The sequence below is a fragment of the Panthera onca genome, chromosome B3, assembly GCF_046562875.1.
Source record: "Panthera onca isolate mPanOnc1 chromosome B3, mPanOnc1 haplotype 2, whole genome shotgun sequence".
Lineage (NCBI taxonomy): Eukaryota > Metazoa > Chordata > Mammalia > Carnivora > Felidae > Panthera > Panthera onca.
The window spans coordinates 762,348-777,712 of NC_138344.1; the positions used below are offsets into that span (position 1 = coordinate 762,348).

At 63.9% G+C, this 15,365-nt stretch overlaps 1 protein-coding gene across 2 annotated transcripts in view; it reads right to left on the reverse strand.

Annotated features, from left to right (window-relative positions):
- The window catches only part of RASGRF1 (Ras protein specific guanine nucleotide releasing factor 1), a 99,412-nt gene that overhangs the window by 26,045 nt on the left and 58,002 nt on the right, over positions 1-15,365 (reverse strand). For both annotated transcript variants that reach the window (XM_078449099.2, XM_078449098.2), the window contains exons 11-15: positions 13,865-13,928; positions 11,940-12,076; positions 9,780-9,862; positions 3,753-4,001; positions 198-571 (exon numbers count right to left, since the gene is read on the reverse strand). In XM_078449099.2, coding sequence (XP_078305225.1) covers positions 198-571; positions 3,753-4,001; positions 9,780-9,862; positions 11,940-12,076; positions 13,865-13,928 — 907 coding nt within the window. The remainder of the gene's footprint in view (positions 1-197; positions 572-3,752; positions 4,002-9,779; positions 9,863-11,939; positions 12,077-13,864; positions 13,929-15,365) is intronic.

A 15,365-nucleotide genomic window follows, 5' to 3' on the forward strand; every position in this document is an offset into this window, starting at 1 on the left:
CTTCCTTACTGGGCCCTGACGGAGGCCTGAGATCCGGGACCCGCCCGCAGACAGACAGACGCAGGATGAAGCCACGCCCTGGGGGTCTCTGCCTGCCTGTCTGCCGGCTTCCTCCTGCCCAGACTCTGCCCGCCTCCAGTATCTGGCCGGGACCCCCAAGTCCCTCCCGCCCTGGGGGAGCCCGCACGTCCACTCACTCTGCTTGCTGAGAGCCGAGGGCTCTTCGGGCTTCTCAGCGGCCGTGTCGCCTTCATCCGGAATCTTGTTGGCGAAGCCGCTGGACACGTAGAGCTTGCTGGTGTCCAGCGAGGCCTTGCTGAAGGGCGACACGGCCGAGTACAGGCTGCTGTAGCCATTGGGGTTGCAGCTGAGGGCGGCCAGGTCCAGGGCCTTGCCACCCGTGATGATGGGGATGTTCAGGGACAGCTTCCGCCGGCGGCCGGGCGACGACGTCTTGGCGATGGACAGGGGGGGCGGCGAGGAGAACTTGCGCGTGGCACGCGGGGACTTGGGGGGGTCGCCGTACAGAAGCTTGCTGTTCTGGCCGCTGGCAAACAAGAGCTCCAGGGACCTGGGCGGGCGGGGGACGGAAGCAGACGGTCAGAGCGGGCCCGGCTGCCTTCCTAGGTCTGGGGTCTCCCGGCCTCCGGGGCGCCCGGCACCTCTCTTCTGGGGACACTCCTCCCAGAACCACCTGCGAGGCGCTGAAATGGCGGGACACACCCTGGGACGTCACGATTTCAAGGCAGGAGAAGGAGGGACAGATAGACGCTGCCGGGCAGGGGACAGTGTCGTCTCGGGGATGGTAAGTCGCTGGTACAACTCCCGGTACTGGTTTGGACGGAGGGACGGGCCTGACGCACATTCCTGACTTGTGTTGGCAGGATTTAAGCCCCCGGGAGCACCCACGCCAGGATCACCAGGAGCGGAATCGAGGGTGCCAGACCCTGCCGGCCTTGGGACGCCACTCAGCTCTGGCCTGAGCTCTGGTGGCTCCCAACAACTTTGCCCCGATTCGGTGCTCAAGTCTGCCCCAGGCGAGCCCCAGCCCGTGAACGTGCGTGTGCCCTCCGCCTAAAACTTCTCAGTATTTTCGTGGGGGGCACACAGCGTTGGGACACACCCTTGCTGTTCTCGCTCCTTGTTCTGAGGAAAACCCTTCCTCTTCCCACTCCTTGGCCGTGTGTGTCCTTTGGCTGAGGCCCCCAGAGGCGAAGCCAGTTTCGGGAGACCCCCTCGGGACCCCTGACACCCGGGCCAATCCCCCGAGCAGGTGCACTTGCACGGACACGGGCCAAGGGGCGGTGTGACGAAACGGGCTGTGGACAGATATGCGCGTGTGCAAGCGTCCCGTCTTGCGGTCTGGGCAGGGGTGTGCACTTCCATGGCACGGTGGGTCTACGGGCGCCCCTCGCGCCTTCCCGCCGGTCACCAGCAGGGTCTGAGGCGAGGTGCTGTCCACCAGGGCCTGGTGACCCCTCGTGCTCCGACCTCACCCTCACACGGGTCCTGAGGGGGTTAGGGATGGAGAGACTGAGGCTCAGAGACAGGATGAGGCTCCAAACCCCGTGTGCTCTGTGCCCCACCAGGGCGTTCGGCCAGCCTTGGGGCAAACCCGGGGCAGGACGTGGAAAGCGGGTCTCCCAGCAATCCTGGTCGCGCCTCTACGCCTCAGGGCCAGGCTGGAAGCGGGTGACACACGCGTGGAACGTATCTGCTCTGTGCTCTGCACAGGACAGACCTCCGGGCCCCCAGGAACGACCTCCTCAGCTCGTGGACGTGTCCCAGCCTGGACGGGGTGGCTTGTCCGGCTTTCCCGGGGCCCCTGGAAGCTGACTGCTGGGGTTCCGGAAGTTCAGAGTGGAGAGGCGAGCCCAGCCCTGAGGGCAGGGGCAGGTGGTCAGTGAGGAGGGTGAGGGCAGCACGGGCACTGGGGCCGCGGGTGTTCTCTGGGAGGTCGGCTGCCCTGGCGGCAGACGTGTGGGGTGGCGGGGGGATGGGTAGGGCCTCCAGGCCTCACAGCCCCTCCTCACGTCCTGGGCTCTCATTTGGGACCGGCTGGGCCTCCCGGTGGCCCTGGGAGGTTGGTGGGACACAGCATCTCCCCAGAGTTGAGGCTCTGGCCCCAAGTGTCACCCAGGGGGTGAGGGGCATTCAGAGGGACCTGCTGGTCCCTCCCATTTCCTGATGGGTCCCCCTGAACCAGTGAGGTCCCTCAGGGGCCCGGGTCCGGTCCCTGAACTTGGTCTATGGCAGGGCAGGCCCATCACTCTGCCTCGGTTTCCCTGTGTTGCGTGAAGACTGCTAACTACCTTCCCCACGCACCCCCTTCTGGGCCGCAGGCGCACTGGGGTCGCCCCCGGCCGCGCCCCGCCCAGTACTGCCCCGGACCGGTAACCGTTCGGCGACATGGGAGTGGAGGTTTCCGTTCAGCTAAGAGGCCGGGTGTCCAGCAGCAGGACCGGTCTGCCCGTCAGCGAAGCCCTGTGACCGCGGTTCCGAGGCCGGCTCTTCCGGCAAGGGCTGACCCTGTGACCCAGGCTGTGCCTGCCCTCAGGGTCCTCCCCTGGCAGGGACCCGGGGCTCACGGTGCCAGCGGGTAGACCAGGGCAGGGCAGAGGAGGGAAAGGCAGGCCCCCTGCCTGCTACGCAGACTCACACAGACACGGTCACAGGCATCCCTGAGAAGCCCAGGGCCGTGGGTTTGGGCCCCTACTCAGCCCTGTGCTTCTAGGGGCTCTGGGGCGAGTCTCCCGGCCTCTCTGGGTCCCGGCGGGCTGAGCTGGGGGCGGGAGGGTGGCCTGCCTTCCGCGTGCTGTGCCAGCCCAAGTGTGCCCCCTCCCTCCAGAGCAGGTCCTGGCAGGGACGGGCCGGGAGTCTCTGCCTGTCCGCCTCCTTCCATTGCCCTGACCCTCGTTATTCTTCCCGTTCCCTTTCTTTCTGAAACGGGAAGGTGGGGAGCACCGGCTTTTCCAGAGAGGCGGCCCTGTGCTTCCAGGAGGGCAGTGCAGAGGTGTGGGCAGGGAGCAGAGAGCAACGTGTGCCCTTGAGTCTCCCCAGGGCGGGGGAGAGACAGCTGGGGCCTGGGGGGGGGGCCGGTCAGCCCCCCAGTTTGGGGGAGAGACAGCTGGGGGGGGCCGGTCAGCCCCCCAGTTCGGGGGAGAGACAGCTGGGGCCTGCGGGGGCACTGGTCAGCCCCCCAGGGCGGGGGAGAGACAGCTGGGGGGGGGCCGGTCAGCCCCCCAGTTCGGGGGAGAGACAGCTGGGGGGCCGGTCAGCCCCCCAGTTCGGGGGAGAGACAGCTGGGGGGGGCGGTCAGCCCCCCAGTTCGAGGGAGAGACAGCTGGGGGGGGCGGTCAGCCCCCCAGGGCGGGGGAGAGACAGCTGGGGGGGCGGTCAGCCCCCCAGGGCGGGGGAGAGACAGCTGGGGGGCCGGTCAGCCCCCCAGGGCGGGGGAGAGACAGCTGGGGGGCCGGTCAGCCCCCCAGTTCGGGGGAGAGACAGCTGGGGGGGGCCGGTCAGCCCCCCAGTTCGGGGGAGAGACAGCTGGGGGGGCGGTCAGCCCCCCAGGGCGAGGGAGAGACAGCTGGGGGGGGCGGTCAGCCCCCCAGGGCGGGGGAGAGACAGCTAGGGGGGGCGGTCAGCCCCCCAGGGCGAGGGAGAGACAGCCCCCCGGCCCCAGGAGGTGCCCACGCGCACCCAACAGGTCACGTCTGCGGTCCCCCCGACGTCCCCGGGGGCGGCCTACGCACCTGGCGGGGATAGCGCTGATGGGCTTTCTGTAGATGGTGATGAGCTTGTCCAGGACCACGACGGCCGTGGTGAAGACACGGTAGGAGTGCAGGAAGGTGTTGAGGAAGTCGATGCTCAGGAAGCGCAGGTCCGTCAGCCTCTCGAGCAGCCGGCCCACGCTGGCGTAGCGGATCTGCAGCACTTTGCAGGAGTTCATGGTTTTGCTGAAGCGGATGTCCACGTCATCGCAGTACAGGGAGGCGTCCGACCTGCGGGGCGAGGGAGGACCGCGGGGAGACGGGGTCTGAGCTCGGGAGCCCACCCGGCACCGTCTCCCCAACGTGCAACGGCCGAGGGCGGGCGGACGGACGGGGCGCCGAAGGACCGCGGGCCTCCTGTGCGGAGGACGACCCCCTGCAAGATGCCGCCTCCTCCGGACGGCATCCCACATGCCCGACGTCAGGAAAACTCCCAGACGCACTGGACGCCCCGTGGCCACTTACAAAGCACGTGTCGCTGAGCTCACAAGATAAAAGGGAAATCTGTTCACACAGAAACCTGTCCACCAGCGTTCATGGCTCCGCTCTTCAAACCGTCCCGGAGGGGAAACAACACGCGGTCTGCCAGCCGGTGACGGAACAAGCCAGTGGAGTCTGTCCGCACGGAGCATCCCTCGGCTGCGAGAAGGAGTGGCGTCCTGACAGGTGCTCCCGCGCGGCGGGGTCTGGACAGGCCAAGTGCACGAATCCAGAAACAAAGTCCGCGTATCGTAGGGCTTCGTTTATGGGAAGTGTGCCAGAAGGCCACGTCCAGACACGGAGCACAGGTTGCTGGCCGCCAGGGGTGGGGGTGGCAGAGACCGGAGCGGCCCTCAGCACGCATGGGGTTTGCTGAGGGGTGACGGGCACATTCTGCGATGAGGCGGTACCGAAGCTCGCGCAAGTTAGTGAGTGCACTAAAACCCGCTAAACTGCAGGGCGGAAATGCTGACTTGCGTGTTACGTGAATTACATCTCAGTAAAAACCAAATAAGCGCAAAAAAGCTAGAAGGGGGATTCCCAGAGGTCAACACTGGAGAGAAATCTGGAAACCAGTTGATGGCTTATGTGCCTTTGGGGCATTGGCTGCTCGTAGATACCGAGCGTCTTGGGTTTCTGTAGGGAAGGGAGCCGGAGTGAGACCCCCACGAAGGCTGAGACCCTGGAAGGTGGCCTCGAAAAATCTACCCAAAAGCTATCGAAGGGTGGTTCCCCGTTTTAACCCAGGCTCTGGGGGAGGGGAGCTCAGCACCCCCAAGAACACACTACTTGCTCTCCAAGGGGCTCCGGAACGCAAGCAAGTGCCACCGCTGTGGTCTGGGGACCCCAGACAGGGGATACAGAGCTGTCACAGGCTGTGGTTCTCCACCAGGCCCTACGAGATCTTCACAGATGCATCCCTCCAGAAAATGAACTCACAAATCAAAATCAGGGGCCATACGGCCCCCAATGAGCCCCCGTGAGCCAGAGTCCACACACGTAAACAAACCACTGATTATGTCCCCAAGAGTCTGATTTTTTTCTGTCTGAAAATCCTGCTTCTTTTCCTACCAGTGATCTCTCCCGGCAGCAGGCACGGCCGCTCTCTCCCCCCTTGGCTCCTGAGAGCCACGAAGGATGAAGCCTGAACCCCAGCCTGGGGGCTTCTTAGCAGCTCTGTCTCTCAGGGCAGGTCACAGCCTCCCTGACTTCCCGCCCGGCTGCCTATTAAAGTATCAAGGTCAGTCCCTAGCCAGCAGCAGATGGCTGGACTTCAGGTACTTCCCTAAAAGTAAGACCCGCAGGGCTGGGCAGGTGTCCTGGACCAGACCTTCGGGAGTCCTGCACCCCTGGCTGAAGTGATTTCTGCTTGGCAGGGAATCTGAGTTGAAGCAATTCCACTCTTCTTCTGGGACCTTCCGCATTGGATCTGGAGGCAGCACGGCTCAGTCCTCGGGCAGGTGTCAGGTGCAGCCGACCAGGCCGTGGGGGCCTGAGGGCAGGGACCTGAGGTTGGGGCAGCGGGGGCCCGAGGCCAGCGGCCTCTCCCGGGGCGGTGGGAGCCAGCAGCGCCCTTGGGTGCCGAGGCCACAGGAGGGCGCTCTCTCGCTCTTCCAGTGCATTTCCATCACAACCGCCCCGGGGCAGCAGTGGTTTCCACTTCTGGACACCGCGAATCTCTGTACCCACACTTTCCTTTCTGTCAAGGCCGCGAGACGCCTGGGATCAGGTGTACTGCTCGCTCCAGCAAGGACACAGCAAGTGCATTTACCGCCGGGCCTCCTAGGTTTCCTTCCTCACGTTTTGTTTGCCCTAAGTCCTTCCGCACTGGTGACCGTATCTTATCTGGTCGCTCTTATACACGGGGAGCAGGCTGCCTAAGTGGCCTGTGTTCTGGTGGGATATGATCAGAAGGGTACCTAAACGAGCAAATTCATACGTGACGTTGCTAAAAGGATAAGCCTGGGAATCTTATCGAAATGGGCTTCCGCGAAAAAAAAAATCTGAAGAAATACGAATGCAGCTCATAAAGGTTGTCACGGCCAGAACACGTCACACAACAGGGGAGGACGCGAGGCTTGGAATCAAATGACACCTGTCAGCCCTGTTTCCTGTGTGGCATCAGACCAGGTACTCAGTCTCCAGGCCTCAGTCTCGTCATCTGTAAAATGGAAATATGAAGATTCACCTCACAGCGCTTTTGCAAATATTTAATGAAGTCCGTGCCTCGTGGGCCCAGAATGCTGTGCGGTGCCCAGCTCATTCGGGAGGTGATCGAGCGTCCCCATGGATGTCACGGGCACTCCTGGGGGCCTTTCTGTCAGGGGTGCAGACGCTGTCCTTTAAGGGCCTTCTTTGGAAATGCCCCTGGGGTTGGAAATATCCACGGGTAAGCAAACCACCTTTATTGAGTGGGGACTGCTTCTCAGGATGAGAAAACATGGGAAACCCACAGAGCCTGGAAAGGCAACGTGGTTTGGAGACCTTCCTGAAGACGCATGAAGGGGACCCTCCAAGGAAACTTTGCCGAAAGGCAGACGCTTTATAAAATCTTGGGTGGGGTTTCGCCACGACTCAGGAAAATGCATGATAATCCAAGATGAGAAAGATTTCCTGGAAGCAAGAGAGAAGACTGCTGAGTCCAAGGAGAGAGCAGACTGGGTGCTCGAAAATCAGCCAAGCGAGGCGCTCGGTCTCTCCCGGCTCAGACCGCTGCTAAGGGCTAAAGCGGCGAGAGAGGGTGTCAGGCACACGAGTGGACAGAGAGGCACCCGGCTCGGAAGGAGGGAAGACGCGGACAGGAGACCGTGTCTGCAGGTGGGAAGGGCTCAGCCTGGGGCTGGGGGGCTCCCGCACGGCTGGCCGACACCTCACGCGTCCCGGAGTGCCTAGCACAGGCCTGGCACTCTAACGGGGGCTGCCGGGCCCCTCGGGCAGCTGTTTGCTTCTAGCACTTTCTTTCTGGGCTCCTTCTGCCACTGGATGGGTAGAGAAGGCTAGAAGCCCCCTCCCTTCCCTCTTCTCCTCTGAAACTGGCCATCGCTGCTGGTTACAGGGTCTCTGTTCACCCTGACTTCAGCTCCCCATCTGTAAAGTGGGCGAGTCCGGTAAAGACGCACCGATTCTGGCGATTCCCTTGCAGGCCATGTGCCAGATGTCTGCCCCTGTGAGAAGGGGTCTTCGCCCCTCCCAGCGTGAGCACGTCCTGACCTCGCACCCCACACTTCTTGGTGAGACCCCAGAGCATCACCCCCCTTCCCGGGAGGGTGCTCACCTCGACCCCACCCGTCCTGGAGGCCACCTGCTGGGGCCGAGCTGTAGTGCCCGGGAGCCGGGGCCGAAGCAGTGGGACCCCTCAGCTCTCTGCGTGGCTGTGGACCCTCCTCTCCCGTGTCCACCAGCAGCCACACACCAGAGGGCCCGAACTTCCTGCCTCTTTGTCCCGCAGACCCCAAGTCAGGACCCTCCTGACTCACGGTCCGATGTGGGGACCGTGCCAGAAACTCAGGCTTGTGTGGGACTGGAAACACAGGGTGCCGGACACAGCTCGCGCTCTTCTGGCCCAGGACCCCGCTGTGGGGCCACCTGGGCCGGCTTGTCGCCGACCCGTCGGCAGGGAAAGCTGCTGGGGCCAGGACGGGACGGTGACACCGTGTAAACCAGGTGCCACACCAGTGGCTCACCGTGTTCGTGTATTTTTTCATTTAGAAAACTATAAGTAAACGTTTAGAGACAGAGCGTGAGCAAAGGAGGAGCAGGGAGAGAGGGAGATGCAGCATCCGAGGCAGCTCCGGGCTCCGAGCCGTCAGCACAGAGCCCGACGCGGGGCTCGAACCCATGAGCCTCGAAATCGTGACCTGAGCCAAAGTCGGACGCTTCACTGACGGAGACCCCAGGTGCCCCCGTGTCTCACTGGGCTTAGAACAGACGCGCTGCACCATTCGACTGGCTGTGAACGCAGCCGCCACTCCCGTGCAGGCTGCCACCTCCACGACGCGCCCTCTCCCCCCCCCTCAGCCCCACGGGGTGATTTATCGTCACCAACACACACGAGCCTTCCTGCTTCTGCACCTTCGCTCATGCTGTTCCCTCCTCCCAGAGCGCCCTTCCCCGCCACCACCCTCACGGTCAGCTCTGATGTCCCCTCTCAGGGGCGTCTTGCCCACCACACCAGGTGACATCGCCACTAGACGTCTGGCCCCTCCAGCGCCACCCGGACTCCGTCTCTGACTCACGGCGGTGTTTCATCACTTCCTGCGCGCGTCTCTCACTGCAGGGTGAGCACAGAGCACGTCTGATCGCCGCTGCTCCCACGTTCTCGCAGGACCGCCCACCGTGGCCGCTCCTCCTGGAGCCTGGGGGCTGTGTGCCCTCGGCACGTCCCTTCCGTTTGGACGTTCCCTTCACTCTGTCACTATTTTCACCTTCACAGGCGACACCTCGCTCGCTTCTGCAGCCTCAAGAGGCGTCCTGGGCAGACGAGTGGGCTTCCGCTCTACGTTCAGCCTTAATTCCGCGTGATTTTAATTTGCTCGTGAAAACAGCCCTTTTGTCTCGTCGCATCAGAGAGCACAGGTTGGGTCAGCAAGCTGCTGCGCTGGGCCCTCCGAGAGCGGGCTGACGGGGAACGCGGCTCAGGACGCAGGCTCAGGCACACCTGAGCTTCCCCGAGCGGGCCGTCGGAGGCGTCTACACTCACTGCAGGACCACCACCAGCTCTCTGCACGTGAAGGATAAACACGCACCTCCTCGGACCCCCAACAACACAAACCCAGGAGGTATCGCCATCTCCCGCTTGCGAGAAGCCCGAGCTCGGAAACGTGACGTCACCGTCCGTCGTGATACCCGGAGCCGGGGCTGGGGACCGGGATGCTGCCCTCACGTTCACACCTTCCTCGGGCTCCGCCGGCCCCCGCTGTGCTGTCACGGAGCTGAACGCCACCTCCTGGGGTCGCCCGGATGCTCAGCAGACCTTGTGCACACGACCCTGCCTGGGCTTCCCCGGCCCCGTGTGCACAGAGGAGCCTTCACGCCGGGGCTGAGGCACGTGCCCGAGGCCCCCAGAGTGTCAGGGACCCGCGGGCCGCCGCCAGGAGGGGGCAGGAGGAGGGCGAGGCCAGGGGCCGGGGGAGGAGCAGGCCCGGTGGCCAGGGAGGTCGGACGGTGTGGCCTGTGGCCCCCTCGCCCCTGCACCTGCTGAGACAAACACCGCGGCCCCGCGGCCCGTGTTTCTGCAGTGTTCTCGTTTCGTAATTAGAAGAAGAAAAATAGCCACTTGAGAAAAAAAAAGGCAACACGAAGCTTCACCCGTGCCATCGTTTAAACAGCCTGCCGCGAAAATCCACGTTTTATGAAACAGAAACTAAGCCAAAGCCCTCGTCCAAACAGACGTTAAGTCAAAACCAACAAGCAGGCAAACAGCCCCAAACCGCACAGACGCGGCCTAGCACCCCGGCGAGGCCCAGTGGCCGGCCGGCCCGGTGCCCCTGCTGCTGCCCGGGCCTCGAGCAGGCTCTGGCGGGCACTTACTTGATCATCTGCGGCACGGTGACCTTGGAATTCTCCTCAAATGCGTTCATCATGAGGCCGTTGCAGCGAATGTTGTCCACACACTGGAATCAGGGAGGCCCAGGGTCAGAGCCCGGCCACCGCCGAGGGGGCGGCCGGCGTGCCCAGCCTGACGCGGGGTCCTCGCGCGCCTGAGGGTGTCGTCCAGGCAAGGGCGGGTGGGGCGCAGCCTTCCTTCGCCGCGTCTGGAGGTCAGCTCCCCTTCCGTGACCTTTGGGGGATTGCCTGACCTCGCTGGGCCTCCTGTCCCTGACTTCAAAGTGGGGACAATGACTCCTACGCAGCCAGATTGTTCGCAAGAGGAGGCGCCTGACCTGGAGGGTCTGTCGCTGACCTCTGGGGTCTAGCGTGAAGGGCGAGGTCAGAGCCACGGTCGTCGGGGTCCCCCTGCCGGAGGCTGGCCCCCTACGCCCCTGAGTGCACATGCTGTCCTGCACCCCGGGTCCTCCATCCACCCTCGGCCAACGCTCTGAGGCTGCGGGCGGTTCCGTGGCCAAGCTCCCACCTCGGGCAGGGGGTGGTTAGGCTGCCTGCACAGGGGAAGACGCACTGACCTTTCAGCCTCCGGAAAATTCAAATCCATATTCTGTTTCGAAGAAGCAGCCCCCACCCAAATGAAAACACCTTTTTTCCGGGGGAGGGGGGGCGGGGAGGACTTTTTCCCTTCTCTCTGCCCCCCTCCCCGAAACCTTCACATCTTTGCCACGGGAGGGTTTCCTCTCGGTTCAGAATCTCCCGGTTTTGAGGATGTGTGTGTTGAGGGGGCTCAAAGTCACCAGAAAGTTGGGAGAGGCTGGCACAGCAGGGACAGACCTGCCCCATGTGCTGGGGGCCAGTGTCCGGTCAAGGCTGGGTCCCCAGATCTTTGGGGGGACTTTTATTTTTAAAAGTTTTAAATATTTATTTATTTTTGAGAGAGAGAACAGTGTGTGAGCAGGTGAGGGGCAGAGAGAGAGGGAGACGCAGAATCCGAAGCAGGCTCCAGGCTCTGAGCTGTCAGCACAGAGCCGGATGTAGGGCTCGAACCCACGAACCAGGAGATCATGACCTGAGCCGAAGTCGGAGGCTTAACTAATCGCGCCCCCGGGAGGTGGGGGGGGGGGGGGGGCGGGACTTTCAGAGGAAGGTTCCTGTTCCCTGCACTGCCCAGCCCAGTGTCTCCACCCCGCTGCTCTTAGGCTGTCTTCAGCACTGCTTCTACCAGCAACACCAAAACTCGGGGCGCCTGGCTGTGGACAGAGCTCCCCAGAGGCATGAGGGGGCTCGGGGATGGGCTGGGGGCCCTGACGCCTGCTGGGATCAGCACTCTTTCCTAGTGTCTGGTTTTCCGGGTTTCTCTGGGGCACACTGCGCTCCCAGAAAGAGCACACATCTACCATACGGTACCCTGTCCTGCCTCGTTCTTCTGGCATTTCCGGACGGGCAGCAGGCCAGGGAGCTGGGGGAGCGGGCGGTCGGGGGCGGGGGGCCCAGCATTAAAGAGAGCAGATGCCCTGCTTTGCCGTCCGCTGCTCCCTCACCCCCCGGAGGGCAGGCCACAGGCAGACGGCCGGCGAGGGGTTCCTGGCTGCGGGGAGGGGCTGTACTAACCCACCGCCTGTCCTGGAGCCCAGGGCGCTGACAGCCTCTTCCAGACTCCCATGTCCCAGACCCCCTGTCTGACTTCCAGACAGACTCTGCCTGGTCTCACAGGAGTCCGTGGCTTGCTGGCTCTGCTCACCCCTCCCTGGAAAGCCCGCGCTTTCCCTGCCTGCTGTGCTCACGGCCCTAACGCTTGGGCAGGCCCGATGGAGGCCGAGGCGCTCTGTGTAGCTGACCCGAGGCCGCGTGGGGCCTTTCCCCTCTCTCTGAGCTCTGTGGTCTCCAGCACCCCTGGGCTTAGGATGCTTACCAATGGCCTGCCGCATGTGCTAAAATGCACTTGTATCCGGTAAGTCTGCTGGGGCCTGGGGGCAGCTCAAAAACCCGGACTTTTAAACATCACTGTAGCATGAGATCCAGGTACCAAGGGTTCTCCTCCCACTCTGCCAACGTGAGGGCAGCACTTGGAGGGAACTTGTGTCTTTTCCCACCCCCCCCCCCCCCCCCCCGCCACTCCCAGGAACAGGTGACCCTGCTCACCTGGCTGATGTCACTGGTCCACGCTGCCTTCTCCTGTCTGGACGAGGCCACGAGGATGACCGTGAAGGGCGGGGAATCCTTGGGCTCCACTCCGATCTTAAAATCCAAGTGGTCTATGTCTTGGCTGGACCCTTTGGCTTCCGGTTGGCAAAACACAGAGTTAGCATGAGTGGGGCCTCTCTGAGTAGGGAAACCTCTGACAAGGCCCTGTCTGTCTTACCCCCGGGAGGACAGTGGTGGTGGGGGGGAGTGGGCACCTGGCCACTCGCTGTATCAGACATTCTCCCCTGCACTCCCGGGGGGAGGGGAGCCCCCTCGAGACGGACAAAGCAAGGACCTGGGCTGAGAAGAAGCTTACGACACGTGGGCGGTCCGGCAACAGAGCTGTGGGCACCCCCCTGCCCTTGTCACATCTCGGGGTAGCTGAGGTCACGAGCGACAACATCCTGGAGACCCCCCGCAGGGCGGCAGCGAGGCCAGGACGAGAACGGCCTTGGGGCCGGGCCCTCCCGCCATCCCAGGGTGGTCCCAGGCCGGGCTGGATGGGGAACTTCAGATCTCGCACTTTCCGGCCCCGACCAGACACTGAGCTCAGTGTGGGCCTCCCCAAGAGCAAAGCGCCTTCTCTGCATTTTCGTTACTGTTCTCCACCTGGGAGCTTCCTTCAAGTCTTGGGAGCTGGAAGACCGAGCTCACAGTTTAGGATGCCTTCACTGTGCCCTCGTGAACCGGGGAACCACTTGGTGGAATGACGCAGAAGCCCGGCTCTGTCCTGCGGTCGCTACGCGGCCGTGGGGGGCGCCCTTCCCGCCCCAGACGCGGATGCCCCCGTGCACGTCCAGAGACGATGTGGCGTCTCTGGGGCCCCCGCCCCTTCCAGTTGGGACCCTCCAGGATTTCAGGGTTTCCTGCTGGGCACAGGGGAACCTGTTCCGTGTGGTGACGCGGGGAGGGGATGCCGGCGGGTCCTCTGAGAAGCGGGGTGCCCGCCTGTGAGCGAGGGTGCTGAGGGGGGCTGCACAGCGCAGGGCCTCTACCTCCCTTGGCCCCGGAAGGAAAGTGGCTTTGGGGCCTGACCACTGCACTGAAGCCGGGGCTTTCCCGTGGCCCAGCCGAGGCCACGACTGGAGAAGGTTCCACGGCCAAGGACGCTCCAGACAGACAGAGCCTATGCTTCCCGTGGGGGTTGCCTGGCTCGGCTCCAGTGGACGTGCAGGGAAGGCACAGAGCCCTGCCACCGGGGCTGACCGGGGGCACGGGCCTGAGTGTGTGTGGACGAGGCTCCCGGTACCTGGCAGACCCCCAGCCCGAGCCCCGGGCCCAGACCAGGATCCAAGGTGGCTCAGCCCTGTTCCGGGGCACCCCAGTCTGGGGAAGGGTAAAGACACAGGGTCCTGTGCCCCGCGGGGAGGGAGGGGCAGTAAAGAAGGGACAGGAGGACCAACCTTAGCCCAATCAAGTGGCACTAGTGACCCCACCCCGTAACTGAAAACGATGACCCCGTCCCCCAGGGATGCCGGGGAGGGAAATCCCACAGAGCCCTTCCCCCACTGCCGGGGCAACCCCCCCTGCTGGTGTCACATGTCCCCGCGCTTCCCACTGGAGGACAGAGCAGGCCGAGGGCCTCTCTGGCCTCTCGTGCGTGGCGCCCAGGACCTGTGCGTGGGGGTGCTCGGCGGACCCGTGCGTGGCACCTGTGGACGTGCTCGGTAGAGCGCAGTGACCCCAGACTGAACGGCGCCAACCACTCAGGGGGCCCGGAGAGTGTGGGAGGAACAGGGAAGCGGACCAAGGCCCTCCCACTGCGGGCCCGGCTTCCCTGGGTCCAAGAGCGGGACGTCCCCCACGACCCGGCGGGTCTGGGGTGGGTGAGAGTCTGTGGGGGCGGCCGTGCGCACGGGCACGCGTGCGGCCCCCAGCCCTACCTTCTTCCTCCGTGCTCTCTGGGTCCTCCAGCAAGGTGCAGTCGATGAGGGAGATGACCCCGTTCTGAAAGACAGCAGGGCCACCTCGAGTCACCAGGACACGGGCCGGTGAAGGGCCCCGGGACTGGGGCGTGGCGCAGCCGTACAAGCTCGAGGGTGTGTGCGTCACGTTCCGCGTGGGCACTCTGGTTCCCACGTGGAAGGACGTGCTCTTCGCATCGGGGCCCCCACGAAGCAGATCAGGCGGGACTGTCTCGGGGGCTTTCCAGGGACGAGGGTCAAGGGTGGGTGGGGCGGGGACTGCGGAGTCCCCGATTCCGGGCTGAGACTCCACGTCTGCAGCCTGGACACGGGTTTACCGGACTCCACACATGTCTCGTTCTGATTTTACGGATGAGGAGACGAGATCGGAGACGGGGATCACGCCTGAGGTCACCCGGACCCTTAGAGCTGGGGTCGCAACCTACTGGTTGCCTGTTATCGGGGGCATCTGGGTCCCTGAGAGTGGGAGCACCTCCGGGCATCGGATGCCCCGGCACCGTGGTGAACAGGGACCACAGCCGCGGGTGCAGGATGCCGACGCCCCCTCCCAGAGCTGAGGTCCACTCCCCTCCCTGCCAAGTGTGGGCCAGACTCGGTCACCTGTGTCTCAGATGCTGTGCGCCTGTGGGAGCCACAGCCCCCTGCTTGCTCTGCGGGGGTCCCTGGGACCACGTGTTCTGGGGGAGCCACAGCAGGAAGGCTGGTACAGCGGGAGAGCTCGGCCTGGACGCCAGCTCGAGAGACCCCGGGCCCCACCCGCCCAGCCGGGGGCTCCAGGCCTCCTCACTCAGAAGCTGAGACCTTGGATGTGGGTAACCTGTCCCACGGGGCAGAGAAGTGGGTAAGTAACGTAATAACTGATGGCGACAGAGACGCTGGCCACACATTCAATCTACACACAGGTGTTTAGGGACGGCAGCCCGGGGGGCAGGGGGACTGGAGGGGGCATCGGGTGTCCCCGATCCTGGGTTCTGCTTCTCGCTTTGCTGGTCGGTGGCCTCGGGCGAGCCCCGGGCTTGATCATCTGTAAAGCCCCATCTAGCTCTGACGTTCTCTTCCTTCTGGAAGACCTTAGGGTAGTCTTACAGCTTGACTTTGAGCCTGTAGTTCAAGGACACAGACTCTGGAGCCAGACTGCCTGCCCGGGACCAAATCCCCGCTCTGCCGCTCGCGGGCTCCTAGACGCCTCAGGCCCTTTATCCGTAAAACGGGGAAGTAACCATATCGGCTTCAGCGGGTCGTTCCAGGAGCTGAGTGTGCGCACTTGGGGGAGTGCCTGGCCCACGCTAACGCTTACGCAAGGGCTCGCTACCACGAGTATCGTTACAAGTTCACGACCACGTAACTGGAAGTGACGGCGACGGTTACCCGCCGAGCAGGTACTGCGTCCCAGGCACCACGCCACACCCTTGCTTCACGCTCACGGCATCCCCGAGGGACGTGTTTTCACCCCCATCGC